The sequence below is a fragment of the Piliocolobus tephrosceles genome, chromosome X, assembly GCF_002776525.5.
Source record: "Piliocolobus tephrosceles isolate RC106 chromosome X, ASM277652v3, whole genome shotgun sequence".
NCBI lineage: Eukaryota > Metazoa > Chordata > Mammalia > Primates > Cercopithecidae > Piliocolobus > Piliocolobus tephrosceles.
Genome location: NC_045455.1, coordinates 21,317,819 through 21,344,060, shown reverse-complemented (window position 1 = coordinate 21,344,060; position 26,242 = coordinate 21,317,819). Strand labels below are relative to the sequence as shown.

Sequence of the window (26,242 nt, the reverse complement as noted above, 5' to 3'; positions counted from 1 at the left end):
AAAATCATAACATAGGCCTTGAATGCTATTAGGCCTCTCCTATCTTTTCTTTCTTCTCAATCAACTTGGTTTTTCTCACTGTGAAGATAGGCTTTTTGGCTCCTCAGTTACTTTGAAAGAACATGGCCACCAAAAAGTTCCAGCTTTGTAGCACCTCAGAGTTCAAGTAGAGTAACCAGACTATACTAGCACCTTAGTCGAATTCTAAATCCCAAGAAGAGGCTTCAGCTGGCCTAGAGTCAGCCAGATTCCATTCTGTGGCCTGCCTGGGTCAACTTGGGGAGATCATAAAGGATGGTAGGGGGAGGAGTCTGGTCAGAAAAAAACTGTATGTATTGACTGCAGTATATTTTGGTCTTCATTCCATGTTGGTGCCGTCTTTTTAAAGACTATAAAACAGTCTATTGCGTTTTAAAAGTTAGAAGACATTATACACATTTAGATTATTTCCAGTGTTTCATTATTGCAAGCAATACAGCAATGAACAATTATCTACATTATACATCATGGAATTCGGGGGGGGTCATAGAATATGAACATTTGAAATTTTCATATATATTACCACTTTGCCCTATAAAAAGGTTGTGACGTGATACTTCCACATATATGTCTGTACTGGACGTTTCCATTCGTTTTCAGCTTTGCTAAACGTTATGTTGGGAAAAAAAAGATATTTATTTATCTATTTGACAATATTTAATGGTCATTTATTCTGTACCAAGTCTCTAAGGACATGCGATTACAGCAGAAAACAAAACAAATCCCCTGACGCCATGGAACACTAAACAGAGGGCAGTTACATCAATGTAAATGTTGAGTGCTAGGAAGAAAAATAAAGAAGGGTAAGATGATTCGGCAGGTTTGGGCAGAGCTCGCTATTTTAATTGTGGTGGTCATTCAAGCTGAAAACGGAAGTAAGGGTAAAAACTAGGCAGACACCTGGGGAAAGGCCATCCAGGTCCTGGGGAAGTAGCATGCCTGGCACATTCAATGAAGAGCAAGCAGGGTGGGGAGGCTGGGGCAGAGTGAGGAAAGGGGAGAATAGGATAATATATCAGGGTAGGACCTAGGGAATATCGTTATCATGATTGCAAGCCTTCTGCACTGTCTGTAATAATAATATTATTATTTTTTGAGACGGAGTTTTGCTCTTGTTGCCTAGGCTGGAGTGTAATGGTGAAGTCTTGGCTCACTGCAACCCCTGCCTTCCAGGTTCAAGCGATTCTCCTGCCTCAGCCTCCCGACCCGCCATCAAGCCCGGCTAATTTTTATATTTTTAGTAGAGACAGGGTTTCACCATGTTGGCCAAGCTGGTCTCGAACTCCTTACCTCAGGTGATCCGCCCACCTCGGCCTCCCAAAGTGCTGGGATTACAGGTGTAAGCCACCGCGCCCGGCCTGTAATAATATTAACAACAGCAAAAGATCATTTTGCAGGCCAGGCACGGTGGCTCACGCCTGTAATCCCAGGACCTTGGGAGGCTGAGGAGGGAGATTGTCTGGATCCCAGGAGCTCGAGACCAGCCTGGGCAACTGGGCGAAACCCATCTCTACCAAAAATTAGGCGGGCGTGGTGGCGCACGACTGTATTCCTAGCTACTCCGGAGGCTGAGGTGGGAGAATTGCTTGAGCCCCATTGGTCGACGCTGCAGTGAGCCGTGATCGCGCCACTGCACTCCAGCCTGGGTAACATAGGGAGACCCTGTCCCCGCCCGGCTAAAAAAAAATCATTTTGAAATTGCAACCTCCGCCGGGCGCGGTGGCTCAAGCCTGTAATCCCAGCACTTGGGAGGCCGAGACGGGCGGATCACGAGGTCAGGAGATCGAGACCATCCTGGCTAACACGGTGAAACCCCGTCTCTACTAAAAAATACAAAAAACTAGCCGGGCGAGGTGGCAGGCGCCTGTAGTCCCAGCTACTCAGGAGGCTGAGGCAGGAGAATGGCGTAAACCCGGGAGGCGGAGCTTGCAGTGAGCTGAGATCCGGCCACTGCACTCCAGCCTGGGCGACAGAGCGAGACTCCGTCTCAAAAAAAAAAAAAAAAAAAAAGAAATTGCAACCTCCCATCTCCATCTGCAACAACTCCCCTTTCTCAGCTCACCTGATACGTAACCTCTAGATATGGCTGTAGTACAAGAATGAAAGGAGGTACTCATTCATAAATCTGATCCATAGTGGTGGCATTTCCGGGAAAAATGTTCCATACCCCCACCATACCAGCGACCCTATTTGCACCTGGCTGACCAGGCAATGGGGAAAAGGAGCCCCGCCTGCGCGGTGGTGAGCGCGGCCCCGCCCAGCCCGCTAGTGGGAGGGGAGAAATTGGCCACAGAGCAGTCTCCGGAAGCTGCCGCTGGCCACCCTGTTAACGTTTCCCGCGAGTGAGGCGCGTCGCAAAAGGTCGCGGCGGAACTTCCCTGCGCTTTTCAGACCACACGCTTTACGGTACTAGGCATTGCTGAGCTGGGAGATGTCGGCAGCGGGTTGGGAGGAACCGTGGGGTCCTCCCGGCGGCTTTGCGAAGCGGGTCCTGGTGACCGGCGGTGCTGGTTTCATGTAGGTAATGGCCAAGCAGTGGCTCCCCAGAAACCCCTACCTTTTCCCGCAGCTCTGCTTGCCCTAGGCAATTTGGGTCCAGCTTTGAGGGGTCCTTATTCTGATGGGAGGGTCCTAATGCACGACCTAGACCAGCTTTTCTCTCCCTGGCCTTCAAAGAAGTGGTTCCTTTGAAACTGTGACTTCTTTAAAACGCCTCTTCCAAACCTGTGTTACTCTCGCCCTTCTGTGGCCCTAGGTGCTCACCACGTCACTCCTTAAATGCGTACAAGTTACCCTAAGTTGCTTACCGACTGCTTCCCACCCCCAGCCTAGAGCACCCCCACCCCTCGATGGGCCCTGTACACATAGGCACCCCCAAAACGATCTGAGGTTTATAATAGGACATCCAAACATTTACAAATCCACTGTTGACACCCTTTTCTTCCTCAGACCCACATTTGATCAGCAAGCCCTCTACTTCCAAAGTATATCCTTACGGCTACCTCTTCCCACCACTTTCCCCTTTCCACCCTAGCCCATGTTTGCCGTCATCTTTTGCCTAGACTGCTGCTGTAGCCTCCTGGTTGGCCATAACTGTGTCCACGCATGTTCCTTTAAAGCCTGTTGCTCACATACAAGTCAGTGCTTCTTAATCAGGTCATGTTAGGAGCAGGATTACTTCAGTGGTTCCTGCCACACTTAGAATAAAGCCCGAACTCTACCATATCTAGAAAACTCAAGTGCCCAAGCCCTGCTTTTGCAACGTGATCTGCTTTTCTGTACCTGCCATGCTTCCCCTCTTACAGTTCTTGGAACACACCAAGACACACACTTCTATCTTGAGGCCTTTGCACTTGCTTCCCCTTTCGTTAGGCTGTTTGCATCACTCAATTCCGGGTTTTATCCAGATATCACCTCCTCAGAGAGTTCTTACCTGACCACCGTATCTAAAATAGCCTCTTTCCCAACTAGCACACTTACCTCTACCTGCAATTATATTGCGGATTTGTGTCTGCTTGTTTATTTTTTGTATCCCTACTCTAAAATGCAAACATGATAAGGACAGAGACTACTGTTCACTCAGCACCTGGAAGAATGCCTGGCCCATTCTATATAAGTCTTTAGTAATTGTGGAATGGATGAATGCAAGAGTTATAAACAGGAAACTCTCCCATCCTCCCCTCAAGGGCTGTGTCTAGTGGAAGAAAAGGGAATGTGAGGATTCCTGTTTATGGCCATTTGCACATTAAATCACCCCTTCTAATCTGACAAGTCACTTGGGGGACAACATCAGGCTGGCAGGTTTCACTTAATGAGAAAGAGGACAATGGGCATGAAAGGGTAATACTTGTGTGAGAGTGCAGGTCCAGGGAGGGGGCGATGTAGAAATGCCGACTACAAACTCCAAGTTCATAATTTGCTCAAGGGCTGCCCTTTCCTGGGAGCCCAACATTTTAAGTATATATGGTAAATCTGATAGATCATTTCACTGAGATATGCCTCAGATTCCCCTTTAGAGTCCTCTGAAGCTCAGGACCCACAGTGGATATCCAACTCAGGATGGTTTCAGCTGTTATTAGCCTGGGAACCCTGGGTTCAGTCTAGAACCCTCCTGAGGATTCTAGTTTAACATTACCAAAATCTTATACCAAGAAATAGCAATTGCAGAAGTTACTATTAAATATAGACAACTGACTATGCTCATAGTAATTTAATTTTTACATACTTATATCTGCAGTTCCTGAAAAGGCATGCTATAGGCATGTACAGTTGTGCTGACTGGCTCCCGTTTATCGTTCCACTGTACTCCACACTTGTGCATATATGGATGGCATCATTTGGTTAAACTGACTTTTTCCCCTATACCCAGAACCAGTGCATTCTCTCTTCTACATAGTCTAAATGGAATGTAAAACTTTTGTTTATAGATACTGTTGAGAAGTTTGGTAAAAAGTTTGCGTGTGTGTATATTTAGTGTAGTTATATTGTTTTCTGTTATCTTAGAAAAAATTAAAGTTATCTTTGAGTATTTTCCTAATACTCAACATCTTAGGAAAATATTCAAGTGTTTAGTGAAGTTAAGATTTTTCACTAACAAGGTATACTTTTTTTTTGAATAGTGCATCACATATGATTGTCTCTTTAGTGGAAGATTATCCAAACTATATGATCATAAATCTAGACAAGGTGAGTTTTATAAAAATGAGCTTCATGCACTGAAATTACATTTCAATTTATGTTTTTTAAAAGTACTAGAATCCTGTCATGCTGATATTTTAATTTTTTATTTAGTCATTTTAGCAATTTTGAGGCTCTGTATTGTAATGTGCTTATGCTGTATTTAATCTTATATGTCAGTTTTTGAAACTTGCATTTCTTATGGTGGTCCACAAAGTAAAGTTTTTGTTTTGTTTTTTCAGTTGCTACTTTGCAAATGGACTTTTTGGATTTTCATTAAAAAAAAAAACTGTAAGAAAAATTTGTAAGACAGTTTGGTGATTATAAGCCTTAATTAGATTTTTTGTCTATTTTTTAATTGACATATCTTAGCTGTACTTGCTATGGGGCATATGGTGATGTTTTGATACACGTATACAATGTGTAATGATCAAATCAGGGTAATTGGGACATCCATCATAAGAATAAACCTTAACTCTTATGAAGCTTTGCTTGACTTGCTATTATGGACAGGAATTTTTTTCTATATCACCAATATACCAACAGTTTGAGGAATAGGTATAATTAATTCTAATATGTATAACACAGGTGTAATTATTTTCAATCACTAATTCCTTTTCTGTAAGAAATGGTAAAAACTTTTCTAGCCACCAATGGCTACAGGCAAATTTTGACAGGAACTTTTTTGTGTGTGTTTGTTTGAGATGGAGTCTTGCTCTGTCGCCAGGCTGGGTTGCAGTGATGCAATCTCAGCTCACTGCAACCTCCACCTCCCGGGTTCAAGCGATTCTCCTGCCTCATCCTCCTGAGTAGCTGGGATTACAGGCGCACCACCAAGCCCAGCTAAATTTTGCGTTTTTAGTAGAGATGAGGTTTCACCATGTTGGCCAGGATGGTCTCGATCTCTTGACCTTGTGATCCGCCTGCCTCAGTCTCCCAAAGTGCTGGGATTACAGGCATAAGCCACCACCCCCAGCCAGGAACATTTTTTAAAGTAGAGATTTATGAAAAGGTTTTTGTTTTGTTTTGTTTTTTGGTACTTTGAAAGGGTAACAAAATTACTTGTTTTTTACTTTTAAGATATCAGAAACTTAAAATGTGTAAAAACAGGCCAGTGCGGTGGCTCACGCCTGTAATCCCAGCACTTTGGGAGGCTGGGGCAGGCGGATCACGAGGTCAGGAGATCGAGACCAACCTGGCTAACACGGTGAAACCCTGCTTTTACTACAAAATACAAAAAATTAGCTGGGCCGTGGTGGCTGGTGCCGGTAGTCACAGCTACTCCAGAGGCTGAGGCAGGAGAATGGCGTGAACCTGGGAGGTGGAGTTTGCGGTGAGCAGAGATCGCGCCACTGCACTCCAGCCTGGGTGACTCAGTCTCAAAAAAAAAAAAGAGTGTAAAACCAGGGAGCAAACACACTTTAAGAGGACATGTTCTTGTATTATAACCATTAACATCTATAGTCTAAAATAAATTGGTATTTGATTGGAAAAGCTAATGTCACTTTTTGTATTGCCCCTTCTATGCTCTCTTCTTTCAAGTTGGATTACTGTGCAAGCTTGAAGAATCTTGAAACCATTTCTAACAAACAGAACTACAAATTTATACAGGTATGAACATTTTCATGTAATTGTACTGTGACTCTTTAGTCATGCAGGGATTATAGTATCTTTGTACTTTATAAACCTGTGTAATATGAGCTTGAAAGGAACACTAATTAAAGGTCTTTTAAAAGATCAGATAGTTAATTTCCAAAAGTACCATGTGCTCTAGAGGATACTACTTTTGATTGACAACACATACAAAGCTACATGTGATTTTTGGTACCTTAGCAGATCTACCAGTAGCTGACTGAATTTACATGGTTTGTATTTTAGTTCCTCCCTAGTCTTTCCCTATGAAGGTTGATTGACTCTGGAAGTCTCATTTTTAGACAAATCCAAAGTATAAACCACAGGACCAGTTCATTAATTTGCAAAGGGAAATGTTATTGTCAAATGAAACTATTTAACTTATGATATATTGTTTTTTAAAGTTATGCTATAAACTCTCTTTTTAACTACAAAACTTAAAGAATATACTAACAACCATTTCATAATTCTGTATGAAAGTGTTTTCTTCAGCTATTGACGAATTGTCAAGAATACATATTTTTAGAAGAATTAAATGTACATATAAACGTTAGAAGTACCATAATTTTACTTAATTGTGATAAAATGTGTTTTCAAAATATCATTCCAGTTGTTACACTATATTTTTTTGAGACAGAGTCTTGCTCTCTCGCCCAGGCTGGAGTGCAGTGGCATGATCTCAGCTCACTGCGACCCCTGCCTCCTCGGTTCAAGCAATTCTCCTGCTTCAAACTCCCTACTAGCTGGGATTACAGGCACCCGCTACCATGCCTAGATAATTTTCATATTTTTAGTAGAGACGGAGTTTCACCATGTTGGCCAGGCTGGTCTCAAACTCTGGACCTCAAGTGATCCGCCCGTCTCAACTTCCCAAAGTGCTGGGATTACAGGCGTGAGCCACCGCACCCTGCCTAAGATATATTTTAATAATGGTTATCTCAAAGGGTTTTTAAAAAATGCTAAAAAAAGTTTTCTCTTAATATAGTGTCCTTGGGTTGGCAAAAATGTTGTGGACAACACTAGCATGGTACTTAGTAGTTGTTGGTGCTCATTAAAATATTATTTGGAAAAATAATTTGAATTGAATATCTAATATCCTAAGATGCTGGAGAAATACATCGTTGGTATACTTGTTTGAGCACTTAGTTGAATTTTCAAAACATTCTCTATTAAACAGGGAGGTGGGAGGTAGGGGGATGTTATAGTACAAATGGTTATGAATGAGAGTGCTCAATGAAAACTAACCCTTTCATGTTTGCTTTTTCATATAGGGTGACATATGTGATTCTCACTTTGTGAAACTGCTTTTTGAAACAGAGAAAATAGATATAGTACTACATTTTGCTGCGCAAACACATGTAGGTAAGCATTGTTTTATGTTACAGTTATGATTGGCAGTTCTGTCCCGGCCCCCGCACCCCTGCTCCCACCCACGTACTTAATAATACTTATATTTGAAAGAGGATATATCATACTGTACTAGAAAAACAGCCACTGTGTCATCAATAAACTCAGCACTTTTTAGATACTTTTATTAGCATTGCAAGGCTATGTTAGTGAAATACAACCTTGAATGCTGTCTGAAAACTTGAGTTGAACCAATTCAGGATAGTAAAGGGGAGCAATGGGGAGATGGGCCGTCAACTGTATTTTTTACGTTGTTTTTCTTAAATTTTGTTGTGGGTATGCAGATGAACATTATTTATATCATTTTGTGAATTTTAGATATTTTCTAATAATTTGACAGTTTTATTATGAAATATATTTGAAAGCGTTTAGAAATACAGTCAAATAATGATAATGTGAGCACCCATGTACCTATCACCTGAACAAAAGGCAGAATGTTGCTGAATCCTCTTCAGTAGTAAGTACTACTGCTACCTATTACCAGATTTAAAGTTATAATTTCCTTTGCTTTTCTCTACACTTTTGCTGTTGTGTATATATATACATATATATATTTATATATAAATATATATATATATATATAATGATGTAGAGTTTTTTTTGTTTTTTCAGAATCAGTGTAGATTCATCCATGGAGTCGGATATAGATATAGTTTGTTTTCAGTGTCATTCCAGTCTAAAAAATATATATGTATACACCGTAGTTTACTTAATATACTTTATTCTTAATGGCCATTTGGGTTCTTTACACTTTGGAGCAACTTTGAACACTACTACCTTGAACATGTATCATGATACATAAATATACATTACATTTGGCTATATAACTGAGATCATAAGATCTGCATACTTCATGTTGAGATAATGTCAAACCATGTTCCAAAGTAATTATACCAACTTCCACTCCTCCAGAAATGTGTGACTTACTGTTGCTCCAAATCTCATCAAAGCTTAGTTTTGTCAGTCTTTCCATTTTTGCCAATTTCAGTGCTGTGTAGTGGTGTCTCATGTTTCTAATTTGTATTTTCCCTGATTACTAATAAGATTAAGTACTTTTCATATGGTTTTTGGTAATTTGGATTTCTCCTTTGTGAAATGCTGTTGCAATCTTTTGTCCATTTTAAAATGGGATTGTTTACCTTTTTCTCATTGAAAGAGAAGTTTCAATAAGAAAAAATGGCAAGTAGAGTTTTTATATATTCAGGACACTAGTTCTTTGTCATTCTGTATGTTACAGATGCCTTCTGCTCTGTATGGCCTATCTTCTCACTTTTTTGATAGTGTGTTTTGATGAACAGATGTTTTTTATGTCAGTGTAGTGAATGTGTGTTTTTTCCTTTATGCTTACTGCTTTTTCAGTTCTTAAATTCTCTCCTACCCTGAGGTCATGAAGATATATTTTTCTATATTATCTTTTCAAAGATTTTTAATTTTGTCTTTTACAATTAGATTTGTAATCCATCTGAAATTAATTCTTATATAACACCAATTTCATGTTTTTCCATGTGAATACCAATTATTCCTGTACCATTTATTGAAAAGTTTACCAGTTTCTACCCTCTGTCATATCAAGTTTATTTTTGTATCTCTGTCTCTCTTCATTTGTTTGTCTCTGCCTGTCTGATACGCACTATATTGACGAATACAATGATTTCATGTCTGTTAAAGCAAATCCTTCTACTTGGTTAATGATAAAAGCAGTTGTGCACTTCTACCAGCAATTTATGAGATATTTGCCAACACTTGCTGTGTCAGTTTTGTGGTTTTAGTTTCCCTGATGAAGTTAAAAACCTTTTCATTTGTTTATTGGACTATTCTCCCTCTCTTTCTTATTAGGATATCCTCTTTGGAAACATTTCTATTTAAGTTTCGTGACCATTTCATATTAAGTTGTCAGTTTTTTCCTTACAGATTTTATATATTTTGGATTCAAGCCTTTTGCAGCTACATTCTGTGTTGTTTTTTTTTTTTTTTTTTTTTGAGACTGAGTCTCGCTCATTGCCCAGGCTGGAGTGCAATGGCACCATCTCGGCTTACTGCAACCTCTGCCTCCCGGATTCAAGTGATTCTCTTGCCTCAGCCACCTGAGTAGCTGGAATTACAGGCATGCACCACCACGCCTGGCTAATTTTGTATTTTTGGTAGAAATGGGGTTTCACCACATTGGCCAGGCTGGTCTCGAACTCCCAACCTCAGATGATCTACCCTACTCAGGTGATCCACCCACCTCAGCCTCCCAAAGTGCTGGGATTACAGGCGTGAGCCACCACGCCCGGCCTTTTCCCATTTTTAATGGTGTCTTATTATTAGTGAAAGTTCTTAATTTTAATGTGGGTTAAATTATCTGTACCTTTTTCTTTAGGGTTAGTGCTCTTTCTGTCTGGATTAAGAACTTGTTTCCTACTTCCAGGGTCATGGACATGTTGTCTTATAATTCTTTTCTTAAAAGTTACTGTTTTTCCTTTTACATTTAGATTTCTTCCCCATATCCATATCAATTTGACTCAAAATCATTTATTGAAAAGACTTGACTCTTCCTCATTGTCTCTTTTGTCATGGGTCAGATGTTTTTATATGTATGCTTCTATTTCTCGGCTCTGTTCAATTCCATTGGTCTTTGTCTATGCTTACACTATTATCACACTATCTTAATTACTGTAGCTTTATAATAATTCTTTATACCAGCAAAGCAAACCTCCCACGCTGTTGTTCCAAAAAACAACATTTGACATTTGACATTGCTGTTCCAAAAAAACAATCTTTGACATTGTTGATCTTTTCTTATGCATGGTTTGTTTTCTATATAATGAATTTCTGGTCTCACCTTTATTATTTCATTATTTGTGCTTTGTTTAGGCATACTTTCTATTCTTTTTTCTAATCTTGATGATATATTTAGCTTATTAATTTTCACCTTTTCTCTAATGTATACATTTTAGACTATGAATTTACTTCTAAATACTGCTTTATCTGAATCCCACAGATTTTCATATGTATTTTTTCCTTATCTTTTATTCTTAAGAGTTTGATTTCTTGCTGGCTGTGGTGGCTAACACTTGTAATCCTAGCACTTTGAGAGGCCAAGGCAGGCGAATCACTTGAGCCCAGGAGTTCCAGACCCCAGCCTGGGCAACATGGTGAGACCCTGTCTCTATAAAAAATAATAATAAAAAATAAAACCCGGCATGATGGTGTGTGCCTGTAGTCCCAGCTACTTGGGAGGCTGAGGTGAGATCACTTGAACCCAAGAGGTGAGGTTGCAGTGAGCTGAGATTGCACCCCTGCATTCCATCCAGCCTGGGCAATAGAATGAGACCTTGTCTCAAAAAAGAAAAAAAGAATTTGATTTCTTCTTTAATCCATGGGTTACTTAGACATGTATGTCTTAATTTCCAAACATGTATGGGTTTTCTTTTTCTTATTGAATTCTAGCTTAATTGTATATGATTAGGTAACATACTCTATGATTGCAGTCCTTTATGCTACAACTTGCTTTTTGGCTCAGTATATGGTCACTTTCTGTAACTTGTGTATGTATTGAAAAGAATGTTAATTTGCAAACATTGGGTTCATTGTTCTTTACACATCCATTAGGTTAAGTTGGTTAATGATATTCTTTAAATCTCTTGTGTATTTCTGGTGAATTGAACCTTTTATCCTTATGAAGTGATCTCTTTCCTCTGGTGATGTGTACTGCTTTAAAATCTATTTTGTTTGACATTAATATAGCTGTGTTACTTCCTTTTTGGTTAGTATTTTCATGACACTTTTTCCATCTTTCTCTAGCTTTATGGGTTAGCTGCATGTCTTGTAAACAACATGATTTGATTTTTTTTAAAACCCATTCTGACCATCCTTGATATTTGCCCTCAGTGTTTAGTTTGTTGCTATATTTGGATTTATTCCTACCATCTTGCTGTATGCTTTCTTTTCTCACCTGTTCTGTTTCCTTGGTTGCTGCTTACGTTTTTTTTTACAAAAAAGAATTCTTCCTTTGTAAAAAATTGTTTATTTTAAAAAAATTCTTGCTTGCTTTTTTTAAGGACTTGACTGAGGAATTTTTCTTATTCTCTTTTTCTCCCTCTACTAGTTTGGAAATTATATGTTCTGTTGGTACTCTTGGAGTGGTTACCCTACAAATTACAGATGTGTAATTAGCTTATCAAAGTGTAAAGTTCATCAAAACCTTTGTCCTCTTCCCATTTAATTTCCAACTCCATTTTTAGCTATTTTTAACTGTTTTTATCTGTTTTTTTTGTTTTGTTTTGTTTTGTTTTTTTAGGCAGTCTTATTTTGTCACCCAGGCTGGAGCACAGTGTTGTGATCTCAGCTCACTGCAACCTCTGCCTCGCAGGTTCAAGCAGTTCTCCTGCCTCAGCCTCCCAGGTAGCTGGGATTACAGGCATGGGCCACCACGCCCGGCTTATTTTTTGTATTTTTAATAGAGATGGGGTTTTGCCATATTGGCCAGACTGGTCTCAAACTCCTGACCTCAGGTGATCCGCCCACCTGGGCCTCCCAAAGTGCTAGGATTACAGGCATTAGCCACCATGTCCAGCCTGGAATTTTAAATTGATCTTATTTTATTTTGTTTTTTTATTCCCACTAGATGTCATTATTACTATTTTATATAGTCAGTAGTCATTATATTAGGAGTTTACAAAATGATATTCTAATTATGTCATTCTTCATTTATACCTGGAATATCTACATAAAAACAAGTTTTCCAGCCAGGTGCAGTGGCTCACGCCTGTAATCCCAACACTTTGGGAGGCTGAGATGGGTGGATTACCTGAGGTCTGGAGTTCAAGACCAGCCTAGCCAACATGGTGAAACCCCGTCTCTAAAATACAAAAACATTAGCTGGGCGTGGTAGCGGGCACCTGCTACCCCAGCTACTCGGGAGGCTGAGGCACAAGAATCACTTGAACGTGGGAGGCAGAGTTTGCAGTGAACTGAGATTGTGCCACTACACTCCAGCCTGTGCTTTGTTTAGGCTTACTTTCTATTCTTTTTTCTAATCTTGGTGATATATTTAGCTTATTAATTTTCACCTTTTCTCTAATGTATACATTTTAGACTATGAATTTACTTCTAAATACTGCTTTATCTGAATCCCACAGATTTTCATATGTATTTTTTCCTTATCTTTTATTCTTAAGAGTTTGATTTCTTGCTGGCTGCGAAGAGAGAGAGAGAGAAAAAAAGTTTTCCTTATAAATTATGTGTTTACCTTGATATTTAATTGTTATAGAAAAGCCAGGTTAAATACCTGATTATTTTTATTTATTTAGTAGATTTTACTATAATGAGTTGGTTTCCAAGTATCCTCCTTTTTCTTTTTTCTTTTTTTTAGTATCGTTATGAATTTGTAGATTTTAACACATTTGATTTTTTTTTTGTTTTAATCACTTGCAGTTATTTTTCTTATTTATGTTCAAAATGACTTACCATTAGCCATTGAGAGGCTCTTCTAGTTGCTTCCTGAGTCCTTTTTGACATGACCTTAGCAGTCTTTGACAGCCATCTAACTTTCTGGTTTGATAGGATGTTTCAGTTTTATCTTCAATGTTTTTCCCCCCAAGATCTGGAATCAGCTCTTTGTCTCAGGAGCCATTGTTCCTTTTGGTGGGAAATGGTGTTTAGAGGCCACAGTCTGGGCCCTGGGAGTGCTTATTAACTGATTGGACATTGTTTCAAGGCTTTTTCAGTTAACAAAACTAGGGAATATTATTTGCCTATTTACTTAAGATTAAATGTGACATGGGTTTATACAGAAATGTCCAATTCAGATTCAGAGTTTTTGTTTAAGTTCATCAGTCTTTCATTTATATCCTCTTTTCCTTACCTTGAACACCTTGGTTCTCAACAGCACCACCCTAATTACTCATTTACTTTATTCCAGAACACACAATGAGTCCACATTTCTTCTTTTAAGGACAGCAGGTAGATTGGATTAGGACCCATCCTAAAGACCTGATTTTCACTTAATCACCTCCTTAAGAGCCCTATCTCCAAATATAGTCACATTCTGAGGTTCTGGGGGAAGGGGTTGGGCCTTAAGATGAATTATGGGGAGAACACAGTTTAGCCTATAACTCTGGATTAGAGGGAAATGCCTATGTAATTTGACTGGATATTTCCAAGTTTCCTTCCTTAGGGATTGTAAACATTTTACATCATCATTGTCAGTGTACAAAGTGTCTTTTGCCTAACAGCCTCAACAACTAGGTGAATTTGTCAAATTTTTGAATTTTTGCCAGTCTGATAAGAAGTGGTATCTCTGAGTTTTTAATTTGTGTTTCTTTTTTTATTGTACGTGAGGTTGATCATCATAATCTTAAGGACCCATTTGTATTTCTTCATCTAAACTGTTTATGTCTCCTACCTGTTTTACTGTAGGATTGTTCTTATTTATTTAAAGTTCTTCATAAGTTGATGATACTTAACCCTTTATCTCTGTAATTTCACATGGTTTTTCCCAATTTGCCATTTTTGTCTTTTTAATTTGTTTTTAGTTTTTTAACCATGCAAAATTTTTATATGATCAAATTTATCCATCTCTTCCATTATTGCTTCTGGATTGTGATTCATCATTAAGGAAGTTCCTTCCATTTCCTGGTTATAGAGGTTCAGTTCTTTTAAGGTGAATTTATTTTTAAATAACTCATTCAACATTTATTGCTTTCAGCAGTAACAGATTGATCTTAAAAAGCCTAGCCCTGTAATTCATAATTTTTTAAATTTAAGAACACTTTAAATATCAGTGTATTATTTTTAAATTTTCTTCCTTATAGAATAAAAACCTTTCCTGCAAATTTAACACTGATAGTTTTCTGGGTTCTAAGAATTTGCATGTACTATGTAATTTAGGTTTAAAGAAATCATAAATATCACTGCCTGTGTATGTTATTACTATAACTGTTGCAGCTGTGGTAAATGACGAGCCGTGAATAGTACCCTCCTTAAACCTGAGTCCATCATTTGACATTTGTTTTATCCGTTGGGTAGACTTGTTTTAGCTTTTCACTCTTTTTTTTTTTTTAGATCTTTCATTCGTACGTGCCTTTGAGTTTACCTATGTTAATGTTTATGGCACTCACGTTTTGGTAAGTGCTGCTCATGAAGCCAGAGTGGAGAAGTTTATTTACGTCAGCACAGATGAAGTATATGGTGGCAGTCTTGATAAGGTGAGCTTAGAAAATGTATATTTTATCTACTTAACCATGTACCATGATACAGTTTTATTAAACCTACACTGGGCTTTTTTCATCCTCAAATTATATACACTTGTAGCACTCTTCAAAGTGTTTTAGGATTCTGTAGAGGGACAGAACTGATAGACAGATATATAAAGGGATATTTATTAAGTATTAACTCACACGATCACAAGGTCTCACAACAGGCCATCTGCAAGCTGAGGAGCAAGGAGAGCCAGTCTGAGTCCCACAATTGAAGAACTTGGAGTCAAATGTTCGAGGGCAGGAAGCATCCAGCATGGGAGAAAGATGTAGGCTGGGAGGCTAGGCCAGTGTAGTCTATTCATGTTTTTCTATCTGCTTTCTATTCTAGCCACACTGGCAGCTGCTTAGATGGTGCCCACTCAGATTGAGGGTGGCTCTGCCTTTCCCAGCCCACTAACTCAAATGTTAATCTCCCTTGACAACACCCTCACAGACACACCTAGGATCAATACTTTGTATCCTTCAATCCAATCAAGTTGACGGTGTTAACCATCACAGAATGTTATTGCATTGTCTCCTCTGTTCGGATCAAGTGATACCGCCCCAAATGGGGAACAACAGCTTAGTCTTGGTAGAGACTTATTTATTTATTTTTTCGTGCCCCAGAAATCTCTTTAGGTAGATTTATTTGTAATTTTGCAAGAGAATTGCAGATCTCACCTTTTTGTCCCACTCTTACACATATGATGAATGTCATTCCATGGACCAAAGCATAAGTTACACTGCAGCATACTACCTGTTCATCTTTCCCTTTCAGTCATATTGGAATGTCAAGGAGACTATAAAATTCTTATAAAAACTAAAACCTTTTTTTTTTTTTTCTTTTCGAGATGGGAGTTGTGCTCTTGTTGCCCAGACTGGAGTGCAATGGTGCAATCTTGGCTCACCGCAACCTCCACCTCCCGGGTTCAAGTGATTCTCCTGCCTCAGCCTCCCAAGTAGCTGGGATTACAGGCATGCGCCACCATGCTCGGCTAATTTTGTATTTTTAGTAGAAATGGGGTTTCTCCATGTTGGTCAGGCTGGTCTCAAACTCCCGACTTCAGGTGCTCTGCCTGCCTCAGCCTCCCAAAGTGTTGGGATTATAGATGTGAGCCACTGTGTCCACCCTTAGAATCTATTTTTTTAAATAAATCATGCATAAATATTGTACTTTTTATGCAAATGAAACTCCATTGTCCAATCTATAATTTTTATAGTTGGTGTCTGCAGTGACCTCATTTTATTATTTATGAATTTACTTATTTTACCAAGACACATACACAGTGAAAAATCAAATAGTCTGAAAAGACTGACAGTGAGAAAAAGTAGACCTTGACCACTTCTCAGTTCTTAATTCTGCTTCCAAGAAGTAACTGTTTTTCAATTCTCTGCAGTTGTTATCAGGTAAAATTCTTTGTTCATGCACCCTGCCACCCTACATCAGATCTGACACAGTAACCAGAGTGATTTTTAAAATGTAAGTCAGACCTGGCATTACTCTGCTCAAAAATCAGTCATTGTTTTATGTTGGCCTTCCTCTAGCTCTCTGACCTCCTCTCCCATGGTCTCTCCCCTCGTATCAGCCTTCCTGCAATTCCTTTGGACACCCTTCTGTCTCAGGGCCCTTAACTTGCCGTTCTCTCTCTCTGCTGTATAGGATTGTTGTGCACATTAAAGAAGTTACTACATGTCCTTGGGAAAACACCAGGCACATAGGATTTAAGAAGTGGCTTTTAAAATTTGGCGATTGACATTTCAAGTTTTAACATATGCTCTGATTTTTATACTTAAAATATGCATAATTTTTTAAATATGTATTTTTAAAATTAGGAATTCGATGAATCTTCACCCAAACAACCTACAAATCCTTACGCATCATCTAAAGCAGCTGCTGAATGTTTTGTACAGTCTTACTGGGAACGATATAAGGTAAGACCTGATTGCAGAAACTCTTTTTTTTTTTTTTTTGAGACGGAGTCTTGCTCTGTCGCCCTAGCTGGAGTGCAGTGGCCTGATCTCAGCTCACTGCAAGCTCCGCCTCCCAGGTTTACGCCATTCTCCTGCCTCAGCCTCCGGAGTAGCTGGGACTACAGGCGCCCGCCACCATGCCCGGCTAGTTTTTTGTATTTTTAGTAGAGACGGGGTTTCAGCGTGTTAGCCAGGATGGTCTTGATCTCCTGACCTCGTGATCCGCCCGTCTCGGCCTCCCAAAGTGCTGGGATTACAGGCTTGAGCCACCGCGCCCGGCCAGAAACTCTTGAAACATTTTCCTTTGGACTTAAGTGTTAAAACTCCAAGTGGGCTTTTTTTTTTTTCCTAAAGATTTTTAAGTTTTCTCTTTATTCTTCGGGGATGGTCTCTATCTGGCACTCAGGCTGGTCTCAAACTCCTGACCTCAAGTGATCTGTCCACCTCGACCTCCCAGAGTGCTAGGATTACAGGCATGAGCCACGCCCAGCCCAAGTCAGCTTTTAGCAGCATGCTTAGAGTAGAAGGCATAGATTGAGAAAATTTACATATTACGGAATTTTAAAAACTAATTTCCTCTATTGTGCGGACAAAATAGGACCGACCTCTTCTTATTCAGTTCATCATTAAAGGAATAACTTGAATATACATTGTTTTTCTATTTCGGTAATAGGTAGAGTGTTACAGCTAGAGTCAGAATGAGGTTGGAGTCCTGTGAGTGGAGGAAGACAGAGGGAGGACAGATCCCCTTTCTGCCGTGTGCTTCTCTCTGCATGATTTGGCTTTCGTGGCTCCTCATGAATGGGAAGTAGACTTGCCCCTGGTGGCTCTGACAGTGTCAGTATGGGAGCCTTACCCCATATGAATTCTCACCTTGAATCTCCTACATTTGGCTTCCCACTGCTCTTGGTGAGTTTTTAGGGTGTGGGTCAGAGAGGCAAGCCTTGGAATTCCTAAAGATTCTCTCACCATTTGGGTTCTGGTGGCATCGGTCCTTTTCACTTTCATAGTAGCTCTTTTTATTTGTAGGGATTGGTACAATGAAGACAGCCAATTTAGAGTCCTTGAGGTGGTCTTTAAAATAATCAGCTGGAAAGTTCTTCAGTGTTTTGCTATCAATCAGACTTATAAACCTGTGCCATCTGTGCTCATCTTCTTGTACTAATAAAAGAATGTTCCTCTTCATTTTTTTGGAACCTCTGCCTTTAACTGAATCCTGTTCTCTCCTTTCTAGAAACCTTACGTTAGAAAAAAATCTCTTCCCTTTGACCTTAAGGTGTGTAGAATTATTTAGGCAACGGTGCCCATATTTTGAAATTCTGCTCGTCTTTAAAATAGTCATCATTAGACCTTTTCAAAAGCCTTAATGTTGAATATTCTTTTAAGTTTCCAGTTGTTATCACAAGAAGCAGTAATGTTTATGGACCACATCAATATCCAGAAAAGGTAAACTTTACTTCTTAATTCATGGTGTTGTTCAGTGATTGTAACTTCTCATTATTTGAAATAACCTCTTTTCAGTTATTTGCCAAAATAATATGTTGTAAATTTTACGTAATTTTATATGCTGTATAACACCTCTTGCAGATTCCTTCAGACTTAGAGATTGAAGATGAGTTTTAAGTCTCAAGCTGGCTGACACTCACCAGCTGGCTTCACCACTTGGCAGAAGGATTTTGAAGGATCCAATGAGAATGATATATGTGAAAATACCTTGTACTTTTAAAGACTTTAAAGCATTGTAGTATACTTCTACCACTAGTGACATGCTGTATTTGACTCCCTGTTTGCAGTCAGACCAGTATGTCAGGGTATACAGAAAGTCAAAAGCTAGCTAGCTAGTGATGCAAGAAGCTTGTATACATTAACTGTCTTAGTGTCAGCTGGCTGACTGTGCCTCAACTTATGTTTATGGTGTAGGCATGAATATCTTCCAGAAAGTACTACAAGTAATGAATAAAAACATTTAGTTTAGAGGCTGAAAATGCCTGTGCGGTTGGTTCTGTATCATCAAGTCTGATTTCACATAACTTTGGCCACTCGGCCTAAATTTGGAGACTGAGTTTTTCCTCTGTCACCCAGACTGGAGTGCAGTGGCATGATCTCGGTTCACTGCAAGCTCCGCCTCCCGGGTTCATGCCAGTCTCCTACCTCAGCCTCCCAAGTAGCTGGGACTACAGGCGCCCGCCACCATGCCCAGCTAAGTTTTTGTATTTTTAGTAGAGATGGGGTTTCACTGTGGTAGCCAGGATAGTCTCAATCTCCTGACCTCGTGATCCGCATGCCTCGGCCCCCCAAAGTGCTGGGATTACAGGCGTGAGCCACCGCGCCCGGCTGAGTTTTCTTGCTTCCCAACTGGTTGCATTGATCTGTTTGTCCAAAGGAAAGAGCCATGTCATGACCTGTAGGTATTAATATTTACTTTGCTTAATTTAAGTTTTCTTTGAATCTAAGAGCACTGGAATTTACTTTCTATAAATTCCTCAAGCACTTAATGCATAGGTGCTATATGTAATCCAATAAGTAAGATACAAATGTCTGCCTTTATGAAGTCAGCACAAAGGTGAGCCTTATGATGAGACCAACTGTCTGATAAAGACTTTTTCTGCATTTTTCCACTATTTAGATCATTTTATCTTCAAGTAACCTGTCTTCATGAAATAGCAAACTAAGAGTTCTTTTACTTATCAAATATTATAGTAGGTTTTAAAATGAACTGATAAAAAGAATTAGAAGCAATCCATATGCATATTTCTTAATAATCTTTTAATCTTGGTATGAGTTCAGATTCTTACTAATGAGTAAATTTCCAGTCTGAAATGATATTTAAATATTCTTTTAGGTTATTCCAAAATTTATATCTTTGCTACAGCACAACAGGAAATGGTATGTTATTATTACCTTTTTACCCATATGCTTTTCTGGTATGTTAGAGTATTTGGTGACACTTTCTTGAATATCATAAAGTCTTAAAGGCCACAAAATTTAATGTCCCACCAAATTTAAGAATCATTTCTCCAGTGTAATAGTTTTTAAAATAATCTGTATCTTATTTTTGTAATTTACTTGAGATAATTTCAAATCTTAATGACCTATCATAGAACTTTGAATTATAGCATTAACATTTGAAATCTATTTTTATATAATTTTACTTTCTCAAAGAACTTATTTAATTCATAGAACTGTAGATATTTCTTTAAAATGAACTTATGGTATAAAATTAAATACACATTTCACAGGGGTCACTAATATGTTTCCCACTTTCCTACTAAGTACCCTCAGAAGGTTTGGAAATTGTTTAAGAAATATGAACAAAATTTAGAAAAGCTATGAGAATTTGTATTTTCAGTAAAAGATTCTGGGATCCCCATGGGAGGTGGCTTCTCTGGAGTTGTAGTACCCAGTCAGTGCTTTAGGAAACTTTACCTTTTTACACTTCATGATTTCACTTCATTTAATCTCTTTAGTTGCATTCATGGGTCAGGGCTTCAAACAAGAAACTTCCTTTATGCTACTGATGTTGTAGAAGCGTTTCTCACTGTCCTCAAAAAAGGGAAACCAGGTGAAATTTATAACATCGGAACCAATTTTGAAATGTCGGTTGTCCAGCTTGCCAAAGAACTAATACAACTGGTATGTATCTATTTTAAAAGGGTGGTATTTTCAAAATTGTTAGTGGCAGTAACCATTAATTTAGTCAAAATCAGAAGCATACAGTTTACTTAATTTAAAAGTAAGCAAGTAGAAAATGAAATGGATTATGTGTACCATATGTGTCTTAATTTAAGTTTTATCACCTATTTAGTAACAGCTTTTCAGGAAAAAATAATTCATTAAATGTACAGTCCCTAATTGTAAGACACAACTCATTTTTAGAAATAGAAAATTGTGTCTTAAAATAAATAACAGTGACATATAAAATAATTATATCAGTAGTTAGCAATATCCATATATATTAGGGGACATCAATTATAAATTCGTTTAATAGAGGGACTGAATAATAACCAAAATCCAATGTGTATATCTGAGCTTCAGATAGAATTTAGTATAAAGTATAGAAAGTGTTACTAAAATGATGTTCATTTTAGCTGTCTTCCCTGCTATGAAGCAGTTGTTTTCTTCTTAATCAGCCATTAAATACCATTGTTATTCTCTGATCTCATTTTATAATTTGACTCAAAAGCCTTCTCCATTTTGACAGATCAAAGAAACCAATTCAGAGTCCGAAATGGAAAATTGGGTTGATTATGTTAATGATAGGTGAGTAACAAGTTAAAACATTGGGGAAAGGTTGTGAAATCTTAGGTACCTTTAAAATTATAAAATATGTGGACTTGACCAATAACTAGTTTATCTCTTTTGAATTTTCTGGTAAAATATTTTTTTCATAATCATAAGTACCATACAGATTAACTATAGCATTATTACTTACTAGCTATGTGACGTAAAAAATTATTGACCCTTTCCAAGTCTGAGGTTTCAAACCTCCAATGTGAAATAGGGATAATAACATCTCTCTCTTTTTTTTTTTTTTTTTGAGACAGAGTCTCACTCTGTCACCAGGCTGTACTGCAGTGGTGCAATCTTGGCTCACTGCAACCTCCACCTTCCCAGGTTCACACCGTTCTCCTGCCTCAGCCTCCCGAGTAGCTGAGACTACAGACTCATGACACCATGCCCAGCTAATTTTTGTATTTTTAGTAGAGACGGGGTTGCACCATATTGGCCAGGATTGTCTCGATCTCAACCTCGTGGTCCTCCCACCTTGGCCTGCCAGAGTGCTGGGGTTATAGGCGTGAGCCACTACGCCCAGCTGATAATAACCTCTTTCTTATGAAAGTATTTTAACATTTATTTATAATGTATATTAAATACCTGACCCACAGCCTGGCATATGAGTCCTAACAAGGTTTTGTGTATTTGTTTATTCATTCATTGAACATTTGTTGAGTTTTTTTTATGTGTCAGGTATTTCACTTATATTTAGATCGTGGCTGAAAGAAGAAGATAAGACACAGAGAAGGTTAGGCACCTGGCATTATGGAGGACTTTTTTTTTTTTTTTTTAATATATACTTGATCTTACAAACTTTCTGCAGAAAACCTATTGAGAATTTTTTGTCAAGAGAAAAATTGGGTTATGGTGCATAAACACATATCTCCTAGTATCTACATTTGTAAATATATATCTACAATATCATTTTAAATTTGTTTTGTTTTCCAAGACCTACCAATGACATGAGATATCCAATGAAGTCAGAAAAAATACATGGCTTGGGATGGAGACCTAAAGTGCCTTGGAAAGAAGGAATAAAGAAAACAAGTAAGTTATCAATTAATCATTTTGGGGTCAACTCAGGAAAATGTAAAGGAAAAATAACATTTCCAGAACATTATACAAACCAGTGGAATATTATGTTGAATCATTTGTACTTTTCAGATTGCCACATTTCATATATTCTGGTAATAGTCCTATGTTTCCTAAGCATCTTGAATTTTATAAACCAACTTCTGATCAATCTTGCCATATCTTGTTAGCATTAATCAAACACCTATATTGTTGATTCTGAGGTACATATTTTTTCACTTTCTTCACACTCCTAAAAGGTATGTCTTTTTGTAATCACTAGTGTCTTGTATTTATTATTGTAGCTTTTTTCTTTTTTACGTGTATGTAAAATTATGATCCGTCAGTGGCATCTTAGAGTTGGTGAAATAGAGCTGCAGTCTTTTTTGTATCTTGAGGCTTTTTATATTGAAACCAACAAAGGTAATACATTTAGTATGTGCAGAAAAATCTATTAAAATAAGTGCTTATAAAGTCTGTGTATATATATTAAAGGTCTATTTAGAAATGTATTCATGAGAAAAGATCTACCCAGATGTAAAAAAAAAGTTTTGATTCAGAGCTTGAAATACAAAATACTTAAGTCAAATATGAAAAATCAAAAAATAATTTAAAACTATCAGATTTCTTTAAACTAAAAAAGCTTTTACTGATAGTATAGCAATATAAAATAATTTAACTTATTACTGGAAGAAAGGTGCTGGGCACAGTGGCTCACATCCGTAATCCCAGCACTTTGGAGACCAAAGTGGGAGGATCACTTGAGGCCAGGAGTTCAAGACCAGCCTGGGAAATATAGTGTGACCCTGTCTCTACAAAAAGTAAAAGAAAATCAGCAGGACATGGTGGCACATGCCTATAGTCCTGGCAATTTAGGAGGGTGAGGTAGGTGGATCTCTTGAGCCCAGGAGTTTGGGCCTATAGTGAGCTACGATCACACCACTACACCCTAGCCTGGGTGATGAGACCCCATTCTCTTAAAAAAAAAAAATGCAAGAAAGTTCACATCAACTCATTGTGACTCTGATGCAGTGTTATCATATTTATATGACCAAACACTGTATTATACTTTTTTATATAAAATAATCTTAAAATCAGAGCAGATGACTTATTTCCCACACCCCAAATTCCTTAATATCAGAATGTCTTAAATATTTATACCAACAAGTTCAGTATTGAATGACTTTTGAAGTTAAAAAGAAAAAAAATCATTGATTTTTAATTATAAATTTTTTAGGTGATTTAAATGTCTTCTGATTAACTTCATTGTTAAGTTCAAAATCAAATTGTTTACATCATTAGGCAGCCCTTGTCTGCTGCTTAGCTGATGGGCAAGACTTAACTAGCAGGAACTCAGTAAATGTTGGTTAACTGATGTTTAGTTTTTTCTTTTTTTGTCTTTTGTTTTTTCCTGTTAGTTGAATGGTACAGAGAGAATTTTCACAACTGGAAGAATGCGGAAAAGGCATTAGAACCCTTTCCGGTATAATCACCATTTATATAGTCAAGACAGTTGTCAAAGAAGAAAATTATCCTGCCTCCACAAGTGGTATGAAATTAAGTGACCAAATGAAGTGTTCTCTTTTCATTTGAAATTAGATTCATGACTTTTTGTATAATATTCAAATGCAGAATGCCTCAATCTTTGGGAGAGTTTCAGTACTGGCATAGAATTTAAATGTCAAAATTCTTTCTGAAACCCTTTCTCCTGGAAACTAGGAAATAATAGGTGTAGAAGACTCTCCCTACAGGTAGTCAGGAAGAAGTCTCCTGGTTCCGACAACCATGAGGGGTAATGGTGCTAGGCAGATGGCAACCTTCACTGGTTTTGAACTCAGTCAGCTTCCCAGCCTTTCCCAGTGTCTAAGAAAGTCTGTGAAATGTTCGTTTTTATGCAATATAGGATGAGTCTTATATCCTAATTCACCTTTTCTTTTTTTAAGATCTGATATGCTATCATTGCCTTAGTAATGGAACAAAATAAAAGCATATCTAGCACTTTTAAACTTTTGATAATTTTGTAAAATTGATTACGTTGAATGCTTTTTAAGAGAAGGATGTAAAGTTTTTATATTTTCACAATTAACCTATGTAAAACCTTGTATCAGAAATTTATCATGTATTTACTGTTTAAAATGATTTTATTTATAAAATTGTCAATATCTTAATGTATTTAATGTAGAATATTGCTTTTTAAAATAATGTTTTTATTTTGCTGTAGAAAAATTAAAAAAAAAATTTGATTATGTATTTTTAATCCTTCTTTGCCCTAAAGACTTTAAGATGACTTGAAAAAGTGACTGATGGGCTATTGGGTTGAGAAAGGGAAAATAAGCTGGGTGACCCTCTCTATTAAGAGTGCAGATTTTGGTATGGAGGTGTCATAATTCCTCATTAGAAAGTCTTACACTTTAAAAATGCCCTTAAATACCAGCTTCCCACTGTGCTTAGGGATCCCCAAGTCCATCCCTCTTCTCTTCAGTTTCTCCAATTTCACCTTTCAGGAGAGAAAGAGAGGGAAGACAAGTGTGTCAGTTGAGTTTTGCAGGAAGCAAATGCTGATAGAAAGTAATGACTATAATGGTAAAAGAGGAAGGAAGCAAAATTGGGCAGGCTGTGCAGGCAGAAAGGCAAACCCATGTGGAGAAAATGTCTATTGTGAGAATCAGCTATTGGCCCTTTCACAGTGGAAAGGGCCCAGTGGAACTCATGTCCCACCAGGTAGCTGGTAGGTTTCCTTGAAGAATAGTGCCACATTGGGGGCTCAGTATTTGTCTCTATTGCCAGCAGGTTAGATATTCACAGGTGGCAATAGCTGCATTGGCCATGGTAAGTGAGAATTCATGCTGTGGGTCCCAAGAGTACAGTGAGGCCTGTTCCATTCTGGTGCCCATCATGGTAGTTCTGGGGTGGCTGATGATGAAAGCTGGCTAAAGTTAACTGACCAAGTCATTTTATCTACTGGGTGGTTCAGTGCCTCTTGCTATGGTGGTTGCTTTCTAGTGAGTGTTAACATGGAATACACAGGTCTTCACACTCGCCGCCCTCTCCCACAGATAGGCCTATCCATGTTTCTCCAGCCTTTACTTCCTTGTTTCCTGCTCCTCTAGACTTTTTCCTTCTAAGTCCCAAAGTAGCTAGCCAGGCTACTGCTCATGACTGAATGTATATTCTCACCACAGGTCACTACCATACATAGTGCATGAACAGGTATACTACTCAAAGCTTTTTTCTTGGAAAGGTTTTCTTTATCCACATTCTTTTTAAGGCCACCCCTGCATGGCTTTCAGGCAACCACCCTCCATTTTTGGCTCACACCCACATAACAGGCCAATCCATCTGTAAACTAAGATCAGCTTTTCTTCTTTTTTCAGTTGGTTGTATGGGACCCTCTGTATGGCCACAGGTATAAAGAACTAAGGTGGTGACATGGGAGTCTGGCCTACCTGCTCTTACGACTTACTTGTGCTCTCCCATTCTGCTCATGCTTGATCCCAGATGTGCCGTTTCCATCTTCCAGTGGACTGCTGCTGGCTCCACCTGACTCTGAGTGGGTGGGCACATTACTCTGCTAGAACTGCCGTAACAGAATATCAGAGACTGGGTAGCTTCCACAACGGAAATTAATTTTCTCACAGATCTGGAAGCTAGAAGACCAAGGTCAGGATCAAGGTGTTAGCAGGGTTGGTTTCTTCTGAGGCCTCTCTTGGCTTGCAGATGGCCATCATCTGTCCTCACATGATCTTTACTCTGTAACTAAATTTTTTCTTCTTATAAGGACACCAGTCATATTGGATTAGGGTGTGTTTTAAAGATCTCATTTTAACATACCTCTTTAAATACTGTGTTTCCACGTATAGTCACTTTCTGAGGTACCAGGGGTAAGTACTTCAACATAAGAATTTGGGGGAGACACATTTCAGCCCTTAACAGTGGGTTCAAGTGCA

At 38.3% G+C, this 26,242-nt stretch overlaps 1 protein-coding gene across 3 annotated transcripts; it reads left to right on the top strand.

Annotated features, from left to right (window-relative positions):
* Positions 1-2,331: 2,331 nt before the first annotated feature.
* On the top strand, positions 2,332-24,542 carry LOC111546587 (dTDP-D-glucose 4,6-dehydratase). Of its 3 annotated transcripts, XM_023218058.1 has the most exons (12): positions 2,332-2,556; positions 4,659-4,725; positions 6,259-6,327; positions 7,620-7,710; positions 14,803-14,945; positions 16,812-16,910; positions 18,336-18,395; positions 19,792-19,835; positions 20,417-20,582; positions 21,151-21,209; positions 22,174-22,271; positions 23,714-24,542. In XM_023218058.1, exons 1-12 carry the CDS (start codon positions 2,471-2,473, stop codon positions 23,782-23,784), a joined length of 1,053 nt encoding a protein of 350 aa, XP_023073826.1. In that variant the 5' UTR covers positions 2,332-2,470; the 3' UTR covers positions 23,785-24,542. The 3 variants fall into 3 exon arrangements, with proteins under 3 accessions (XP_023073826.1, XP_023073824.1, XP_023073825.1); XM_023218056.1 differs by lacking the exon at positions 23,714-24,542 and having other exon boundaries at positions 22,174-22,835; XM_023218057.1 differs by lacking the exon at positions 23,714-24,542 and having other exon boundaries at positions 2,445-2,560; positions 22,174-22,835.
* The last annotated feature ends 1,700 nt before the right edge of the window (positions 24,543-26,242 follow it).

What these genes read in the sequence shown, in the direction of transcription:
- LOC111546587 (XM_023218056.1), top strand. Translation starts at nt 2,471, where the DNA reads ATGTCGGCAGCGGGTTGGGAGGAACCGTGGGGTCCTCCCGGCGGCTTT. An exon ending in ATGGTGGCAGTCTTGATAAG is followed by an intron (nt 14,946 to 16,811) that starts GTGAGCTTAGAA and finishes TTTTAAAATTAG; the next exon opens with GAATTCGATGAATCTTCACC. An exon ending in GTTGATTATGTTAATGATAG is followed by an intron (nt 21,210 to 22,173) that starts GTGAGTAACAAG and finishes TTGTTTTCCAAG; the next exon opens with ACCTACCAATGACATGAGAT.